We start from the raw sequence: 18,304 nt of genomic DNA on the forward strand, positions 1-18,304 counted from the left end.
TAAAATCATAGGTCTATCGAGGGCAGATCAAGCCTGCTTGTTATATTGGACCAGGGCTGGTTGGTTGGTGCTGTAAGTTTCTCGAGAGAGAGAAAAAAAACCCGGCTAGAGTGGGAAAGTCAGCTGGGAAACGTTTTTTGGAAGGGGCACCCAGCGCCAGGGCGGAGCGGAGGCCGAAGACAAGAATAAGAATTGAACCCTCTGGCACCGGCGAGGAGACCCACTTAGCCCCCGCCCTTAAAGAACCAGCTGGCCTCAGCTCCGCCAGGACATTCTCCTGCACACATCTGCAGCAGCCCGTTTCCCGCCTAGGTGACAGCGAGCTCGAGGCTTCGGGAAGAAAGCGACAAGCACGTGGAGAGCCCCAGATGGCACGCCCTCAGTAGGAGGGAGGCAGGGAGAAAGGGAAGGAGGGGAGAGACGGGGTCGGCCCCGCATGTGAAGGAGGCGAAGCGGGCTTCCCACCTCCCAGGGAAAAAGAGGAACCGATGAGGCGCGAGGCAGCTGAGGCACAGAGGAAGCCACAGAGCGGGGGAAGGGCAGCCGTGGGAGCGGTTCCCTGCTCGTCCGAGGGATGGGGCGGGGCCGCAGCTGCTGGCATGTCGGTGGTGCCAGAGCCTCTCCCGCCAGCCGAGGAGCCCTAGGTAGCCGGGGGAGACAGGGGACCATGGCCCAAGGGCCGGGGGGCACGAGAAGGCAGCTGGCTCGCCGTGACCCTGGGAGCTCGGCTTTGCCCGCGCCGCCGCCGTCGCTGCTGCTGCTGCTGCTAGCCTGGGCTGCGGCGGGGGTCCGAGGGCAGGGCCCCCTCGAGTTCCCTCAAGCCGTTGCTAACCTGGCCGTGAGCGGGGAGCGCTTCCTGGTGGCCAGCGGCAACTGCTGGTACGAGGTGGCGCCTTCGCTGGCGTGGAAGGAGGAGCGCTTCTGCGAGAAGCCGGTCACCTTCTGCGGGGAGACGGTGGCTTCGGTCAACAAGCTCCTGCTGCCCTTCGGTCGCGACCGCCTGCTCACCTGTTGGACTCAGCCGCGAGGCGTCTGCTATCTGCAGAACCTCACCGAAGGGAGCTCCAAGGAAGCGTTGGGCCAGGAATTGGTGACTTACGCGTCGGAAGGCGCGGCGGCCGGGCTGATGTTTTGCGAGGACAATTGCTCACATTGGTCCCTGCTCGTAGCCACGGCCCACAAATTGAACCACTGCACCGATGACCCCCCGCCGAGCATCGCCAACAAGGCGGTCTTCCTCATAAAAGAAAGCGAGAAAAACGTGGCCGAAAACAGGCAGGTGGCCATGAAGAAGGTGTACGACCTGCACTTCGAGGATGCCTTTCGCTGGCAGGAGTACTTCTTTTTCCCTTATTATGACAACGACAAAGTGGAGGCCAAGATGCTCATCGCTCTGTACGAGAACACCTTCTGGTACAATAGCCAGATCCTGCGATGTGGCGCCGGCGGCAAAATTCTTTCCTCGGCGTACCTGGAGCAACGCGACCTCTGGGCCGGGATTTTCGGCTCGGCCTCAAGTCCCGCCGCCAGCCCGACTTCCACGGCCCTTTGTATCTTTTCTCTTAAAGAGCTGCTGAAGAATGCGGAAAGCTGCGAGTTCAAGGAGCCCGCCGCTTCCGAGTTCACTTCGGAATCTCATCCTCCAGAAAAATGTGTGAGTACCTTGGATTATTCGTTGGCCAGATGCCTGGCTAACTCAGCTACATTTAGGGTCGACTTATTTAATTGTTACAAGCTATGTATTTATGTGAGGCAGGACCTCCGAAAGATACGGAATATTTGGGCAGACTGCTCCCCACCCCAAAAAAGGCATAGCCTTCCATCGTTAGCAAGCAGATCACAATGGAAGCCAAAACTAAAAGGAAAGTTTAGCGTTTTCTGCAGGACGGTGCCATGGTGGGGTAAGATGTCTTTTCTGAAGGAGTGATTTCACTACTGTATTTTGCAGTGATGAGACGCAGCAGTCAAAAAGTTATTTCAGGTTCTTGCATTGTTATTGTTTTTCATTGGCTTCAATGAAAAAGAAACCCAGTAGATAAAGAATGCTAATGTAATGAGAAGAAAGCTGACAGTGTGAGACTCTGGGGTTTTGGAGATGCTTTGAAGATATCAGTGAAGAAGAATGTAGCTCAGGGTTGAATTAAGGGTCTTTGGTGCTCTCTGAGCTTGGTTGTTTTCTTGCAGATGTTTCATTACCCAAGCTAGGTAACATCATTAGGATTAGCACTAGTACCAAGGTCCCCTCATTTAAAGGTACAATTATTCTTCTAAGTCTGTGGAAAGGGGGAACAAATAGAGACTAACCAGCAGGGAATGAAATTCCATGGATGAGGTTAGGCAGTTTGGATGATAAAATTCCTTTGGAGAAAAATCTTGGCATTCATGCTTGAAACCACTAGCTGGTCCAAGCCAAAAGTGAAATACTTCAATTATTTTATATCTAATCTTTCCACCAATGAATAGCAGTCCTCCACATCCAGATTCAATTGGACTAAAAGCAATTATTTCTCTCTTTAATGGTGGAAAGCAATGAGTTCTAAAGTATTGATTGATTTTAGGATTTCTGGGGTCTTGACTGATATAGCTGACATTGCTATAAGAATCCTCTTCAGTTGCAGAATGAAATAATAGATTGGGAACTTTCAAGTGACCTTTTATATTGCTTCTATTACTCTTTGGTATATTTGTAAAAGTAATGACATCATTTAGAATGGCAGTGGTAGAAAATAGTAAGAGTTCATTGCCTAGTTTAATATGTGTGATGATAATGGTAAAATTAGAGGAAAATATTTTTCTCCCTCAATTATGAATCTTAAGTTCACATGTTTTTTAAAGGATGGGTGATTTTTTCTAAGCAATTATGACAATTGGCCTAATTTTACATATTCCCTGCAACAGATGCTGTAATTTAGTGTCTGTTAATTTCTTGCAGCCTCTTGCTTGGAAAAGAGAAACAAAGGTGTGAGGAAAAAGAATGGGAGAGAGAAAGGGGGAAGCAACAAAGGAGAATATTTGTAACTCAGGCTTGAAATGAGGGTGATCATTTGATGCCCTCTGAGCTTGGTTGTTTTCTTGCAGATGTTTCTTTACCAAACTAGGTAACACCATCAATGCTAGCAGTGATGATATTACCTAATTTGGGTAATGAAATGTCTGCAAGAAAACAACCAAGCTCAGCACTAAAGACTCTTTAAAAAAGGAAGCATTGGAAAGAGAAAAATATTGTGTGTCCTTATCCACTTTTGACAGAAGACTGATTCCATGAAGTTGCCACATCCCACAGAAAGAAGAAATCCTCCCATCCCTTCCATCCTTAAAATTAATACAATCGTTCCTCTAGACATGAACCTCCATAGGGCTCTAAAGAATATAACAGGCTAATGATAAACACTCTTTTTAGTCTAAGCATATGTTGTGGCTGGGGCTGCCTTTTTCCCCCCCTGAATATATTTCAGTCAAATTTGGGCACTAAAACATTTTTCCTGCCAAAACCAAATAAACAGAATGTGGGGAAAAATTCAGTCCCATTATTTTTCTGGATGTCTTGCTGCTTTTTGATGTCATCAAGAATGATACCCATTCAGAACTGTAATGTGGAATCTTTTATCTTTTACCAATTCCTAGAAAGCTGTGCTGGAATATTCAGTCATACTGAAAATGCAACACAGTTTAGCTGGCTGTTGTATTCCTGAAGCTACTTAACATTGATCTTAAATTGGTGGCTAAAACTGTAGTGCATTATGCTTTGTATGCAAATAATGCATGTATCAGTAACAATAATTTGTTTTAATCATACAGTAGTTTGGATAAAGTTGAATAACCACCTATAATATTGAGTCATATTTGCTTTAACTATCGTTTGAACATATTTGAATTAAAATTATAATTGGCTGGATTTATAAACATGCTTGTCTAATAAACAAGGAAATCACATCATAGATTAGTGTAGTGTGTAAATCCACCTTATTTTTCATTCTCTTATGTTATTTTAAAAAGTTACAATCATTCAAAAAAGTCAAAGCAAGAGAGAGAAGAAAATAATATCAACATAAAAAAATAATTGGATAAAAGCTTATTCAAAGCAGAAACTAACATGTCCCATACAGTAATACATTCAGACCCAACAGTTTCTGGCTGAAATTACTATGGCAAAGAATTTCCAAAACTTTTTGTATCCTAAGAGTTTAACAGGAAGCATACAATTGCCTGTAGGGACCACGTAATTTGTAAATGGAAGAGAGATTAACTCCATCCTTCAAAGATAAAAGGGCATTTCAAAAACACCATCTCAATGTCAGTGTCTGAGTACATGTGTAAGAGCTCCGAATAGGGGATACTATTGAATTTCCTAATCAATACCTTTGCGGGCAAATTTTCTAGGCATGTCAGTTTGAGTGCCCTCCTAAGTAAGAGAGCAAGTATACAAGGAAAGTATTTGGGGATGCTGAAAGATGGATCCACAATCTCATTGTAGCAGAGATCTGAGGTGTTTATACATCAAGATCAAAAATTCTTTGCTTGATTTTGCTCCAGGCTTTGTCTGAGCCCAATATATGTAGCCATATATATACTTTGTACTAGATATACTTCAGCTAGATATACTTTAACTAGAGAAACTACCTTAGATAATTTGGAAGTGATATGCTCCTTCCCTGGAAATTGTGTCTGTCAATGCTCTCTGTCCATCAATATTAATTGGACTAGGAACTCATTCTCATAGATTTATTTGAGCCAGTACTTTTAACGGGGAGAGCTTCAAACAAGCCTTTGGAGATCCACATCCAGGTTCTATCCCAAATAGGGCTGTGGTGGAGCTACAGATGCTGCCTTTATATTGCCAGAACAAAATGCTGGAAAACAATCAATGTGGCTGTATTTGCTAAGCAGCATGATAGCCTCTGTTATATTTGTTCAAACAACAATAACCAAACTGAACATGTAAAGTCCTTTGGACACCTGTTTTCAATTCTATGTGTCCTGGAAACGTCAATCTTCAAATCTTACACTCCATGTACAATAATCAGACATAGCCCTAAGTGCTAACTGCCTGTAGCAATTATTTTTTTCAGAACTAAAGAATTAAGACTTTTGCTATACTTTATGTGTACAGTGCTGTGGATATTTTTTTTAATTTTGTTTGTCCATTGCTTACAAGATAATAGGTATAAATAAAAACATAGTTATGAATACATGGATACATATCAGAAAAATAAAAGAAACAATAGGACAGGGACGGTAGGCACATTGGTGCGCTTATGCACGCCCCCTACAGACCTCTTAGGAAAGGGGTGAGGTCAATAGTAGAAAGTCTTAGGTTAAAGTTTTTGGGGTTTGGAGAAGAAACCACAGTCAGGTAGAGCAGTGGTCCCCAACCTTTTTTGTACCAGGGACCGGTTTCACGCAGAAACACTTTTTCAAGGACCGGTTAGGGTTATTATTTATTTATTTATTTATTTATTTATTTATTTATTTATTTATTTATTTATTTATTATTAATTAATTAATTTTATTATATTTTACTATATATTCCACTCATTGAAAAGCTAGTTATGACTTAATTTAATTATAATCAAAGTTGGATTGGATTTAATAATCATGGTTAATACAGGCATGATATTCCCTTCTGGAAAAAGAAATCGGGACCAGCCAAAAGAGACCCCGCGCTGCGTGCCAAGAAATCACACACACACACAACACCAACGCTACACACCCTTCCTTTCCAGCCGGTCAGGTATGGATCAGCTCCGGAGCTGGGCAGCCGCTTCCCTGGTGGCGGGGCCGAGGCCGCCGCCCGGGGAGCACCCGCTGCTTTCCCTCGCCAGGGCCGGGCGGTGGCGTGTTGCCCTGCGCCACGTGACCCCTGCCTGGCAGTGCGCTTCTCGGCACGAGGCAGCCAGGTTGCCCAAGGATCCCGGCCGGCCAGGAGAGGGGAAGGCAGCGAGGGCCCTGCTGGGCTGGGGTGGAAAACCCGCTTGGCAAGGGGCCGGGGAAGGCTGCGGGCAGAGGACCAAGCGTGCTGGGAGGCAGAGATTCAGCCGAGGCCGTCAGACGGAGAGACGGCCGCCGCCCGGGGAGCGCCCGCTGCTTTCCCTCACCAGGGCCGGGCGGTGGCATGTTGCCCTGCGCCGTGTGGCCCCCGCCGGGCAGCGCGCTTCTCAGCACGAGACAGCGGGGTTGCCCAAGGAGCCCGGCCGGCCAGGCGAGGGGAAGGCAGCGAGGGCCCTGCTGGGCTGGGGTGGAAAACCCACTTGGCAAGGAGTCGGGGAAGCCTGCGGGCGGAGGACCAAGCGCGCTGGGAGGCAGAGATTCTGCCGAGGCCGTCAAACAGAGAGACGGCTGGTCTGTGGCTGCCCAGTTCCCATTTCCTGCCGCTCACCTGAGTGGCCTGTAGCCGCGTGTCGGTGAGGCGATTGAAGAAGAGCTTCTCGTGAGCCTTGACCAGGTCGCCGGCCGCTTTCAAAGAGGGCGAGGGAGTTCGTGCAGGCTGGGATTGAGGTAATCGGCAGCAGCGTAGCCTCCCTTCACCAGAGCCTCGCAGAACTCCTGGCGTAAGCCCGGCGAATCATAAGCCTCCTTCTTAGGGAGAGCAGCTTCTCCACGGCTACCACGTTTCCCTTTTCTCTAGCCACGCACGGCATGGAGTTGACGTTTTTGGTCGAGCGAGGCTAAGGGACAGCGTCAAAAACAGCGCTCGATCCAGCACGTCGGAACAAGATGGCGCCGAAGCAAAGTAGGCGGCCCGGTCCCAAATGACCCACGGACCGGTACCGGTCCACGGACCGGTGGTTGGGGACCCCTGAGGTAGAGTATTCCAGACATTGACCACTCTGTTGCTGAAGTCGTATTTCCTGCAATCAAGTTTGGTGCGGTTAACCTTGAGTTTGTATCTGTTGTTTGCTCTTGTATTGTTATGGTTGAAGCTGAAGTATTCATTGACAGGAAAGACATTGCAATGTATAATTTTATATACTATACTTAGATCGGACCAAAGGCAGCATAGTTCTAGGTTTTCTAGGTCTACAATTTCAAGTCTGGTGGCATAAGATATTCTGCAACGAGTAGAGGAGTGGAGGACTCTTCTTGTGAAATATTTCTGGACTTTCTCAACTGTGTTAATATCAGATACGAAATGTGGGTTCCAGACTGATGAGCTGTATTTGAGTATTGGTCTAGCAAATGTTTTGTATGCTCTAGTTAGTAGTGTAATATTACCAGAGAAAAAGCTATGTAAGATTAGCTTAACAACTCTTAATGCCTTTTTGGCTATGTAGTTACAGTGGGCTCTAGCACTTAGATCATTAGAGATGAGTACTCCAAGGTCCTTGACAGAGTTTGGGTCATCAACAAGGTCTTGACTATTCAGCCTGTATTTTATTTTCTGATTTTTTTTGCCAATATGTAAGACAGAGCATTTGTTTGTTGAGATTTGAAGTTGTCATTTGTTTGACCATTCTGATGCATAGTCGAGGTCTTTTTGAAGGGTAGCAGTATTGTCTGTGGTGTTGAATAGTTTTACATCGTCAGCGAAGAGGACGCAGTTCCTCTTAATATGATCACAGAGGTCATTTATGTAGAGCATGAAGAGAGTTGATCCTAGAACACTGCCTTGGGGGACACCACTGTTGACAGGTACAGAATTTGATAGGACGCTCCCAATTTTGACCATTTGTTGTCTGTTTGACAGGAATGCTTCTATCCAGTTATACAGGTGTCCAGAGATACTGTAAGATTTTATTTTTAGGAGTAGTTTGTCATGTACCACTGAATCAAAGGCTTTACAGAAGTCTACGTAGATTGCGTTTATTGCTTTGCCCTGATCGAGTTGTGTAGTCCATATGTTTTTGCAGTGTAAGAGTTGCAGATTACAGGATAGTTTGTTTCTGAAACCAAATTGTTTATTAGAGAGTAGGTTGTTTGTCTCTAAGTGGAGGTTAATAATTGATTCCATGACTTTACAAGTGACGCAGCATAAAGAGATTGGTCTGTAATTTTCAACTAGGCTGGGGTCTCCCTTTATGAAGATGGGGATGACAATGGCTTCCGACCATAGATTTGGCAAGGAGCTGGCCCTGAAAGATTGTTTAAAGATTATGCTTAGAGGTTCGGCTATGGCAGTGAATAGCTTTTTTAAGAAGTAGGCACATATTCCGTCTGGTCCAATAGATAGAGATGGTTTTAGATTTACATCGATATGTATTAGGTCATTGTAGTTGTCTGTGGTTTGACTAGGAAATACTGGGCATGATCCATTGTTGTTTACAAATACTGAGCCAAAGAATGTGTTAAAGAAGTTTTGGATTTTAATTGTACTTATATTTTGCAGTTTTAATCTGTTTAAAATCTAGAAATATTAATTATATGGGATTTTTAAGGTGTTTACATAGGTCAGTGGATCTTAGATCGAGATAGTTTTCCTAAGTAAATATTTGTTGGAGGTTATATATTATTGCATTCTTTCATTATTGTGTATGCATTATTGTGTATCCCTTATTTGGGACTGCCTTAAAACATTTTAATAAAAAGCCATTTAAAATATCAGTTATTGTACAATAAAAAACATTTTTTTTTTTGCTACTTTCCATGTTCTGCAGCATAAAATTTGGACCAATTTATAGGACAATATCCCATGTTGATCTCACCTGCATTTAATGTTCAGCAGATATGTGTGTGTGTGTGTGTGTGTGTGTGTGTATGTAATAACACTGTACAATGTAATATTATATCCAATTGTTTTGGTATTAACTACAAGGAATATATTCCATAGTCCAATAATATAGTTTCTGTTTTCTAAAATCTTCACAATTCTTAAAATTGGCTTATAATTTTAGTAGATATACTTTTGCAAATTTCATATTGAGGAATTGTTATTTCCTGCAGCAATTATTCCCCTTTATATATAATATACTAACTTGATACCCGTGCTTCACTACAAAACTATATGATTGGAGTTAGTTTTTGGGGAGGAAAATAAAGTGGGGGGAATTCTGCCTACCAGCATCCATCAGTATTCATCTGGCTAGTATCCTGTCAATGTGTGAGAGAGTTGAGGGCTGTTTGGAAAGTGAAACAGTGTTTGCTGTATGAGCAAGAAGGGGACGGTAAGGAGCCTGGGCATAGCTTAGCTCAACTGTTCTGCACTAAAGCTGCTTGGTGCTGTGAAATTAAAACTGAAATTCTTCTCCTCTGCTTGTGTTTTGCATTTGGAACAAAGTTCTTTTCAGGTGGGGAGGGGGACTAGAACTCCTTAGCATCAGAGCGTGTTAGTAATAATATACGAAATAGTAATGCTCTGATAGTCGTTTCGAAAAAGCGTTTCTTAGTGAGAACCTAGAAGCCAAGAGGAACATACATGACAAATTTCAAGTTTGTAGGCTTTACAGTTCTGGAGATTTTGTGATGATGCGCGAGTGGTATTTCGCTTTTATATATATAGATTGTATTTTAATATTATTCTGTTTCAACTTTCCATCACCTAAAGGAGCTGAAAGTGCAATTTAGACAATTACAGAGTAGGCTAAGCTGGTGCATGTCAGATAATGTTATTTTTAACAGTCTTCTATATATAAGAAATGTTAAAATTAGTTCAGATCTTGGAGTTTTTATATGTATAAAGAATAAGCAAATGTAATCCTGAGGATGACTCAACCAATATTAAATATTACCAAGCCTCACTGATTTCAGATGAAATGATTTCAACTGGTTTAAATTTCTATTATAGACAGTGGGTTTAAAAATACTTATCATTGGTAAATAGCAAAAAAATAATGTCTAACTAGCTGAACATATATTGCAAAAGATCATGTGATATTACTCAATAGAGGAAGAAGGAACTTGGAATTGGTAACTTGGAATTGGTAACATACAATTTAGATGATTTTTATAATTTAAAGGTTTAATCAATCAATCAATCAACTTTTATTGTCAGAGTACAATATATGTACAATGAGGTTAGCTGAGCCTCCCTTCGTGCACACACCTCCAACACAACTCACAGTGAGGATAGAAGTCCCTAACCCAGTCACACCATGTGACCTTGTTGCACAATGCACCGGCCCCGCAAGTCTATCATACTATGTTGACATGAAGTTATTTTCCGTTCAGGAGTCTGACGGCCCACAGATAGAAACTGTTCTTCAGCCTGTTGGTGCGGCTGGCTGTGCTTCTACATCTTTTACCCAATGGTAGGAGAGTGAAGAAGTGCTGACCAGGGTGTGAGTCGTCCCTGAGAATTTTCCTCACTCTTCTAAGGCAGCAAGCCCTAGCGAGGTCATCTAGTGGTATCAGGGAACAGCCCATGATGTTTTGTGCTGTGCTCACTGTTAAGTTTGGGGAATAATGGAGACCAGAACATAGAACAGAACAGAGCAAGGCTATGGGCAACAGCAACCCTTTTATAGGGTTATCTGCTACCTTATTAACCAATGACATGTGCAACAAGTTCAAACTTATAACCAATGAGAGTGTCAAATAGTGGCCAATCAGGGACTAGCTATGGACCAATCCCTAGTTGTTGTATAAGGGCCAATCAGGTGTGCGGGTTTCCAAACCCTGATTTGCATTTATGCTAGTAACTTTTATTGATTCACAACACCCCTCCCCCTTGGGTTCCGTTTGAGGGGAGCTGTATTAAAATCCTCAAGATAGACAGGCCGTTTGGTCTGTCTGGATGATTTCCGTGGCTCCACCGGTTTTGGTCTAAGGTCCGGTTCCGGTGGAGCGTTTGGATGATCTTTATTTATTTCTGTTTCGCTGCACGGTGATTCCGTGCTGCTTTCACTGTGGTTGTCTCCGCTACTCCGTGTTTCTTCGGGGTTTTGCAGTTCGGTTTCCCCTGTATTAAAGTTCCCTGAAAAATTCAACTCCCTCCCCACTTCAAGTTCCGGTGTTTCGCTGGGCCGTAGGGTTTCCGTTGGCCTGCTATTTGTCATATCAAAGTCAATTTCCTCGATATTTCCTCCCCCTTGAGTTGGTGAACCCGGGGAGTCATGGGTGCTGGGTGGTAATCTCGATCGGAGTTGGTCTATGTGGCGTTTCCACACCCTCCCATCGTCCGTTAGCAGGCGGTAAGATCTAGGCCCGGTAAGGTGGGTAACGGTTGCGGATATCCATAACGGGTCGCCGGAAAAGTTTTTGGCAAAGATTAAATCGCCTACCTTAAATTCCCGGCATTTGCTGCTGGAGCCGAAGGGCTTTTCCGGTGCGAATGAGGGGTGGAGCCGGTCAAGGTGCGATCGTAGTTTCCGCCCCATAAGAAGTTCAGCGGGCGTTTTGTTGGTCACGCTGTGGGGTGTGATGTGCTGCAACAAGAGAAATCGATTGATTTTCTCATCGATGTTGCCAAATTCCATTTTGTGAAGGGTCTTTTTTACAAATTGTACCATGCGTTCTGCACATCCATTCGCCGCAGGGTGCGCGGGCGAGGTTAGCGCATGGCGGATGCCCCGATCAGCAAGATATTGTTCAAAGGGTAATGCAGTAAACTGTGGGCCGTTGTCCGAGACCAACACGTCCGGAAACCCGTGTGTGGCAAATAGTCTGTTTAATTTATTGATAACTGAGTCCATTGTAGTTGTGTTCATTCGATGGATCTCGAGCCAATTTGAATAGGCGTTGACAGTAATAAGGAAAGTGTGTCCTTTGGTAGGTCCCGCAAAGTCAATATGAATACGGGACCAAGGTCCCCTCGGAGTTTCCCATTCGGTTGGGCTTGCTTTAGGCGGGGCGTTGCTGACGTCCTGGCAACGTTGACAAGTAGCGACCCAGGCCTCGATTCTTTTGTCGATTCCCGGCCACCAAGCATAGCTGCGTGCGAGTGCTTTCATCCGCATGATACCCGGATGTCCTTCATGCAATACCGCCAAAACAGTTTGTTGCAATTTGCCAGGGATTACGACTCGATCGCCCCACAAGATACAGCCTTTTTGGGAAAACAGTTCGGTTTGGCGGGCTTTGAAAGGCGCCCATTCCGGTGCTATTTGGTCCGTCGGCCACCCCCGTTCAACCCAGCGTAGGATGTGTTGCAGAACTGGGTCACGTTTCGTTTCAAAGGCAATGTCTCTAGCCGTCAATGGTGGTGCATGTAGAGCTTCAATCTGTAGTGTTGAGATGGTTGGGGCTGGATCTACAACAGAGTCTGGGAGCGGCGTTCTGCTCAATGCATCAGCGTGGAGAATTGATTTCCCCGGGCGATGTTGCAAGGTGTAATTGTAGGCCGCCAAGAATTCAGACCAACGGGTCATTCTGGGGGACAATATATACGGGGTTGGTTTATTACCCGCAATGATCCCCAGTAGTGGTTTATGATCAGTAATTATCGTAAACGCACGGCCATAAACATATTCATGAAATCTTTTAACTGCAGCCACAATAGCTAAAGCTTCTTTGTCCAGCTGACTATAATTTCTTTCAGCTTTAGCTAAGGTTCGCGAAAAAAACGCGATGGGGGCTTCCGCTCCATTTGGTAATACGTGGGCCAGAATTGCCCCCAACCCCAAAAGGTGATGCGTCACACGTGATAGTGAGCGGAAGAGTCTCGTTGTACTGCATAAGTACAGAATCAGAAGTTAGCAATTTCTTTTACTTGTTGGAAAGCATATTGTTCCCGTTGTCCCCAAACCCACGTTGCTTTTTTGTCTAATAGTCTATGCAATGGTTCAGCTACCGTTGCTTTGTGGGGTAAAAAGACATTATAGAAATTGATAAGTCCAAGGAACGCCTGTAGGTCTGCCTTGTTCCTTGGAGTGGGGGCCTTTTTAATCGCCCTTAATTTGTCTTCGGTGGGATGGATTCCTTGGCTGTCCAGGAGGTATCCCAAAAATTCTACTTTTTCGGTACATAACTGGCATTTATCTTTTTTAACTCTGAGGCCTGCGTTTTGGAATCTTCGTAAAACCTCTCTGAGTCGTTTTTCTAGAATGTCTTTGTTAGGGGCGGCAATGAGTACATCGTCGAAATATGGTACGACCCCTCTGATCCCTTGTAATAACCTTTCCATTAAGCTCTGAAAGATTCCGGGCCAACGCTTACCCCGAACTGGAGCCGGTTGCATTTAAATGCGCCCCTATGCGTTACGATAGTTTGCGCCTCGGCCGTGGTCGGATCTACAGGCAATTGTTGATACGCCTGGGCTAGATCTAGTTTAGCGAAAACTTTCCCGCCACCCAGGGAATGGAGCAAGTGTTGCACTACCGGCACTGGATATGCACTTTGCTGCAGTGCGTGGTTTAAGGTGGCCCGGTAGTCTCCGCAAATTCTTAGTGACCCATCAGGCTTGATAGGCGTCACTATAGGGGTTTCCCAGCGGGTGTGGTCGGTGGGCTCCAGCACGCCCTGCGCTATTAGCTTATCGAGTTGTTCGTCGATTTTAGGCTTCAAGGCGAATGGCACCCGACGCGGCTTAAGGCGGATGGGTGCTATCTCAGGGTTCAAGTTAAACGAGATCGGGGTCCCCTTGTACTTGCCTAGTCCGTTCGCGAAAACGTCTTGGAATTCTTGCACGAGTGCCTCCTCCCAATCACTGCTCTCGGCTCGGTGGACTCCGGCTACAGTGATTCCGAGCGGCCTGAACCATTGAAGGCCTAAAAGACTAGGCCTGTCACGGTCCACGACAGTCAGTGGTAGAGCGATGGTATGGTCCTTGAAAGAGATCTGGAATCTGCGGGACCCGACGACGGGAATTCGGTTGCCCTGATAGTCTTTGAGTATAACCCTTTGAGGGTTAAGGTCTTGGCGGCGAATCGTTGGAATGAGCTGTTGGAGCGTTTTCCACGACACCATTGAGAGGGAAGATCCCGAGTCTACCTCCATCACACAAGGTTTGTTTTCGATGGCGACCTTTACTCGGATTTTCCCGGCATCAAGGGATGTAGCGTGGCCTATGGTGATTGTTTGGTGGGTCTCTTCCCGCCTGGTTTCTTCACGCCTGGTGGAAGTGGTGGACGGCTTGCTTCTGTAGGAGTGGTTTCCCCATTGGTGGTTCAGTTTTTCTCGGTGTGTGCCGAAGAATCCAGAAGATTGGCATTTGGCCTGTCGGGGTTTGGAGTTTTGTTTGCTTCTGCAAACCTTTGCGATGTGACCTCGTCTCCCGCAATTGCGGCAGAGTGCGTCGAGGAATTTGCAGCTGGATCGTGGGTGATTCGCCCCACATCCTGTACACGATCGGGATGAGGGTTGTGTGAACTGGTCTCGTTCCGTTCGGAGTCGGTTGACCTCTTCCTCATCGCTTTCTGATGGGGATTCTAGGTCTTCGTGGTGAGTCGATACCGGGTGTCTCTCTGAGCGAGGCGAGGTATCATTGGCGAGTTGACGTAGCGGTGCGTTGGTGCGGCGCATTCGGGCGGCCGACTTCTTGGTCGCCTCCGCTGCCGTGGCTTCTTTAAGGGCATCAGTGAGGCTGATGTCCCCCTTAGCCATAATTTTGCTCTGGATCGTGCCGTCTTCTAGGCCCAGAACCAGGCGGTCCCGGAGGGCTTCTTCTAAGTTGGCGAATCCACAGAGGCCTCCAAAGTTGCGGAGGTCCGCGATGTAATTGGCAAGGCTTTCGCCCCTCCGTTGGTCCCTCTGGTAATATTCGTGTCTTCTGACTAAGGTTGGCACGGTGGGCGCGTAGTGAGCCCGTAGTAAAGGCTCGAGGACGTCCCAGTCCATCGCTTTTACTTCGGCTGGCTTGGCAAGCGATTTTGCCATTTTAAATACGGTAGGCCCGCAGTGAGTTAGAAAGATAGCTCTTTTTTTTGCCGGCTGTTGCATCTTTCAAATTGTTGGTCTCCAGAAACATCTGGAACCGATCCATGTATGACTCCCAGTCTTCGGTTTCTGGGTTGAATGGAGCGGGTGGTACGGCACCACTGGCCATGTTGCCGTTGATGGTGCGTGTTCGACCACGTGCTGTGTTGGTTGCTCTGTAACTCAGTCAGCTCTTCGGTCTCCGAATCCCATCCTCGTCGCCAGTGTTAAGTTTGGGGAATAATGGAGACCAGACATCTGACAGTGACTTCAACTCTTTAATAATAATAAATAGAACAGAACAGAGCAAGGCTATGGGCAACAGCAACCCTTTTATAGGGTTATCTGCTACCTTATTAACCAATGACATGTGCAACAAGTTCAAACTTATAACCAATGAGAGTGTCAAATAGTGGCCAATCAGGGACTAGCTATGGACCAATCCCTAGTTGTTGTATAAGGGCCAATCGTGTGCGGGTTTCCAAACCCTGATTTGCATTTATGCTAGTAATTTTTATTGATTCACAACACTCACCACCCTCTGTAATGTCTTTCTGTCCATGGCTGTCAAGCCAGCATACCACACCGTAATGCAATATGAAAGGATGCTTTCTATAGTGAACCGATAAAAGAAGGTCATCAGTTGTTGTTGCCTTCAGAAATTGTGGAGCTTCATCACTGGAAGCTTTCAAGAAGAGACTGGACAACCATCTATCAGAAATGGTGTAGGGATTCCCGCTTGGGTGGGTGGGGTTGGACTAGATGACCTACAAGGTCCCTTCCAACTCTGTTAATCTGTTAAGTATCTGTTAAGATAGAACAGTAAGCAATATTTCTTATTTAATTTAGTTAATTTATTCTTTTTTCAATTATTATTACACTTTATTAAACCATTAAATTCAAACAGTTCAAATGAAATTTAAAATTATTAATACAAGCAAAGTACATCACAGTATTGCATTGTAATATAATATGAAAGAAAAACAATAAGCAATAATAATAATAACAGTAAAAGCAGTAGTAAAATGATAATTAAAAAATCATAGTGAAATTAGGAGATCATTAAAAGGACCGAGGAAAATAAAATACGTTTCTCTGGCAGAAAGCACAATAAAGATAGCACCAGGTGTGTCTCAGCTGCTATAGCATTCCTAAGTCAGAGAGCACCAGTAGTCCTCAGGTTATGACCATTCATCCAGTAACCATTCAAGGTCGTGATGGCCCTGCATGAGTGGGACTTATGATTGAGTTCCAGCCATCACAGTGTTCCTTTGGCCATGTAATCACAATCTGGGAGCTTGGTGCGTGACTTGCAATTATAGTGTGGCAGCAAGCCATAGTCATGTGACCACATTCCCTGTCAGCTTCCCACATGAAAAGTCGATGTTTTTAGTTTTTGTGTTGTCTCACTTAAATAATGACAGCAAGCATATCTTGAGACTTGTAACTAAATTTTCTGGTATCCATGCTGTTAATCTTTCAGCATCATCATGTATTTATCTCATTTTTAATCCTGCATTATTAATTTTATAAGTAATTCAAAGCGGCGAAATACATTTTGACATGGGTTAGACTAAGAGTGTGATTGGCAATCTTTGCTTCCCCATACATTTGTAGGGGTCTCAGAAATTTTAGCAATTTGTATGGAGGTAGCGTATCATATATGAATCATTTTAAAGTAATTTTCCTGATCCTTGATATAGACTGTAACATGGAATTCCTTCAAACTGTAGGCCAGTGTGTATCTGTGATATTAATTCTTAAATCTGATTCTTTGAGTGATCACATCCAATGATTTATAACAGAATATGTGTTTTGAATTCTGAAGATTCTAACCTAAGGTGATATTCATTCCTAATTCTGAAAACATTGCCTAGAAAAATTAACAATGATATTATTTAGGTTTATTTCTTTGTCATCATCCTGAGGAATAACTCTTCCAATATGTAAGAACTGCAGGATAAGCAATCTCCCAGATTTAAATCTATTTAAATTAGATTTAAACATCCAATCTCCCCAGCTTTAAACCTACTTGTCTTGGGGGAAATTGTATATCTAGATTCTGGGACCTGATAATATTACACTTTTTGGATGTCTAAATAGGAAAGTATTTTTATAGAGAACAGAGTGCTTCAAAAATGAGGAGCTGTCTTCTGTTCCCAGTCATTTATTTGGCATCATAATTGTATTAGGAAGTACCGGTATTGACAGGATGATTCTTCTTATGTTCTCTATTTAAATAATAGAACTGGTAATGAACTGTGAAAATATGCCTTCAATGGAGAATATAATGCATAACGAGAGTGATCCCTGAGTGGTCTTTTATATTTAGCCTGGAACTAAGCAATGCATGGTTCATGTCATCCCCAATCCATATCTGAGGGAGATTAAGGTTGACCCTAGGTGCTCTGGTATTAAAGTTGTTTTCCCCTTTAAGTGGGTAAGAAGTTTAAACAGAGATATGCACTGCAGGATATGCCAGATGCTCCAAAAACCTAAAAGGATCATATTAAAGTTGTGTTTCTTTTTCTGTGGCATATTTCTATGCCACTTGATATTTATATCACAAACAATGCTGAAAGGATAACTTAAAAATAACTATTAAACCAAATTGTGTCACTTGGTTATAAAGAGAAAACTATTATGCCAAATGGTAATAGATAATAGACAATACAGAGAAAATCTAATTCAGCTTTTTCCGATTGATATTCTGTGTTAACTGAGAATTATGAAATGTATTACAGCTGGTTGAAGGAGATTGGAGTAATTGATTAACACTTTGGTTTATAGCAATGTAAAAATCATCTGACAAATTTTAACAGTACTGTTAAATATGAAGGCTTTTTATTAACTTAATTACAAATATAATAACACAATAAAGTTGTCATAAATAATTATTCAGAACCATAAATAGAATTTTAAGGAATACATACAAAACTGATATCAATAAAAGATAATAGAGGAGCTTTGTCGTTTTAAAATAGATTTTTTATTATGATTCCATGAGCCCTGGAAACAAAGAGCCACATAAAATGAAATTATAAAAGGCATTTCGAAAAAGGAGGTGAAAGATTTTGTACAGGATTTCCTGTTTTTTTTACTTTCTTGTAGCACTGTGAAATATTAAAGAAAAAGCAACAAACATGGAGGGCATAATATAAATACTAGATTTAGTTGCATTATAAGAAAAATTAAATTTTAAAATGGTGACCCATACATCGGAAAAATAAATGTATGCTACTGAATGGTTTCCATTTACCTATAATTCTTTAGACACTAATATACTATATACATTGTTGGATTACCTATGTTTACTTATTTCCTCTCCTTAATGTATCATGGGAAAGAGCAGTAGGAGTCTTCACTAATCGCATTATGAGCACTTTCACAATCTAAAAATGCCGCACATTTTTTGGTATTAAAATGTTATGAAAATTATACATTAAATGATGTCCAATCTTATAACTACATTACATGGACACCTCTGAATACAAAACCCATAATGTGTAGTTTAGCCTTCTTCTATCTAGTGCCTTCCAGATATTTTGGGGTATCTTCTTTCAAAACAGAATAAATTATT

The 18,304-nt window shown here is 43.5% G+C and overlaps 1 protein-coding gene across 1 annotated transcript in view; it reads left to right on the top strand.

Moving 5' to 3' along the window:
- Positions 1-470: 470 nt before the first annotated feature.
- PLXNC1 (plexin C1) overlaps positions 471-18,304 on the top strand; it is a 66,003-nt gene continuing 48,169 nt past the window's right edge. Inside the window, exon 1 of the mRNA XM_087968113.1 lies at positions 471-1,654. Within this exon, the coding sequence (XP_087824239.1) occupies positions 575-1,654 (1,080 nt within the window). The 5' untranslated portion in view covers positions 471-574. The remainder of the gene's footprint in view (positions 1,655-18,304) is intronic.

This window comes from Notechis scutatus, chromosome 6, assembly GCF_049901735.1.
Source record: "Notechis scutatus isolate UNSWTSFEM ecotype Mainland chromosome 6, rNotScu1.2, whole genome shotgun sequence".
Classification (NCBI taxonomy): Eukaryota; Metazoa; Chordata; class Lepidosauria; order Squamata; family Elapidae; genus Notechis; species Notechis scutatus.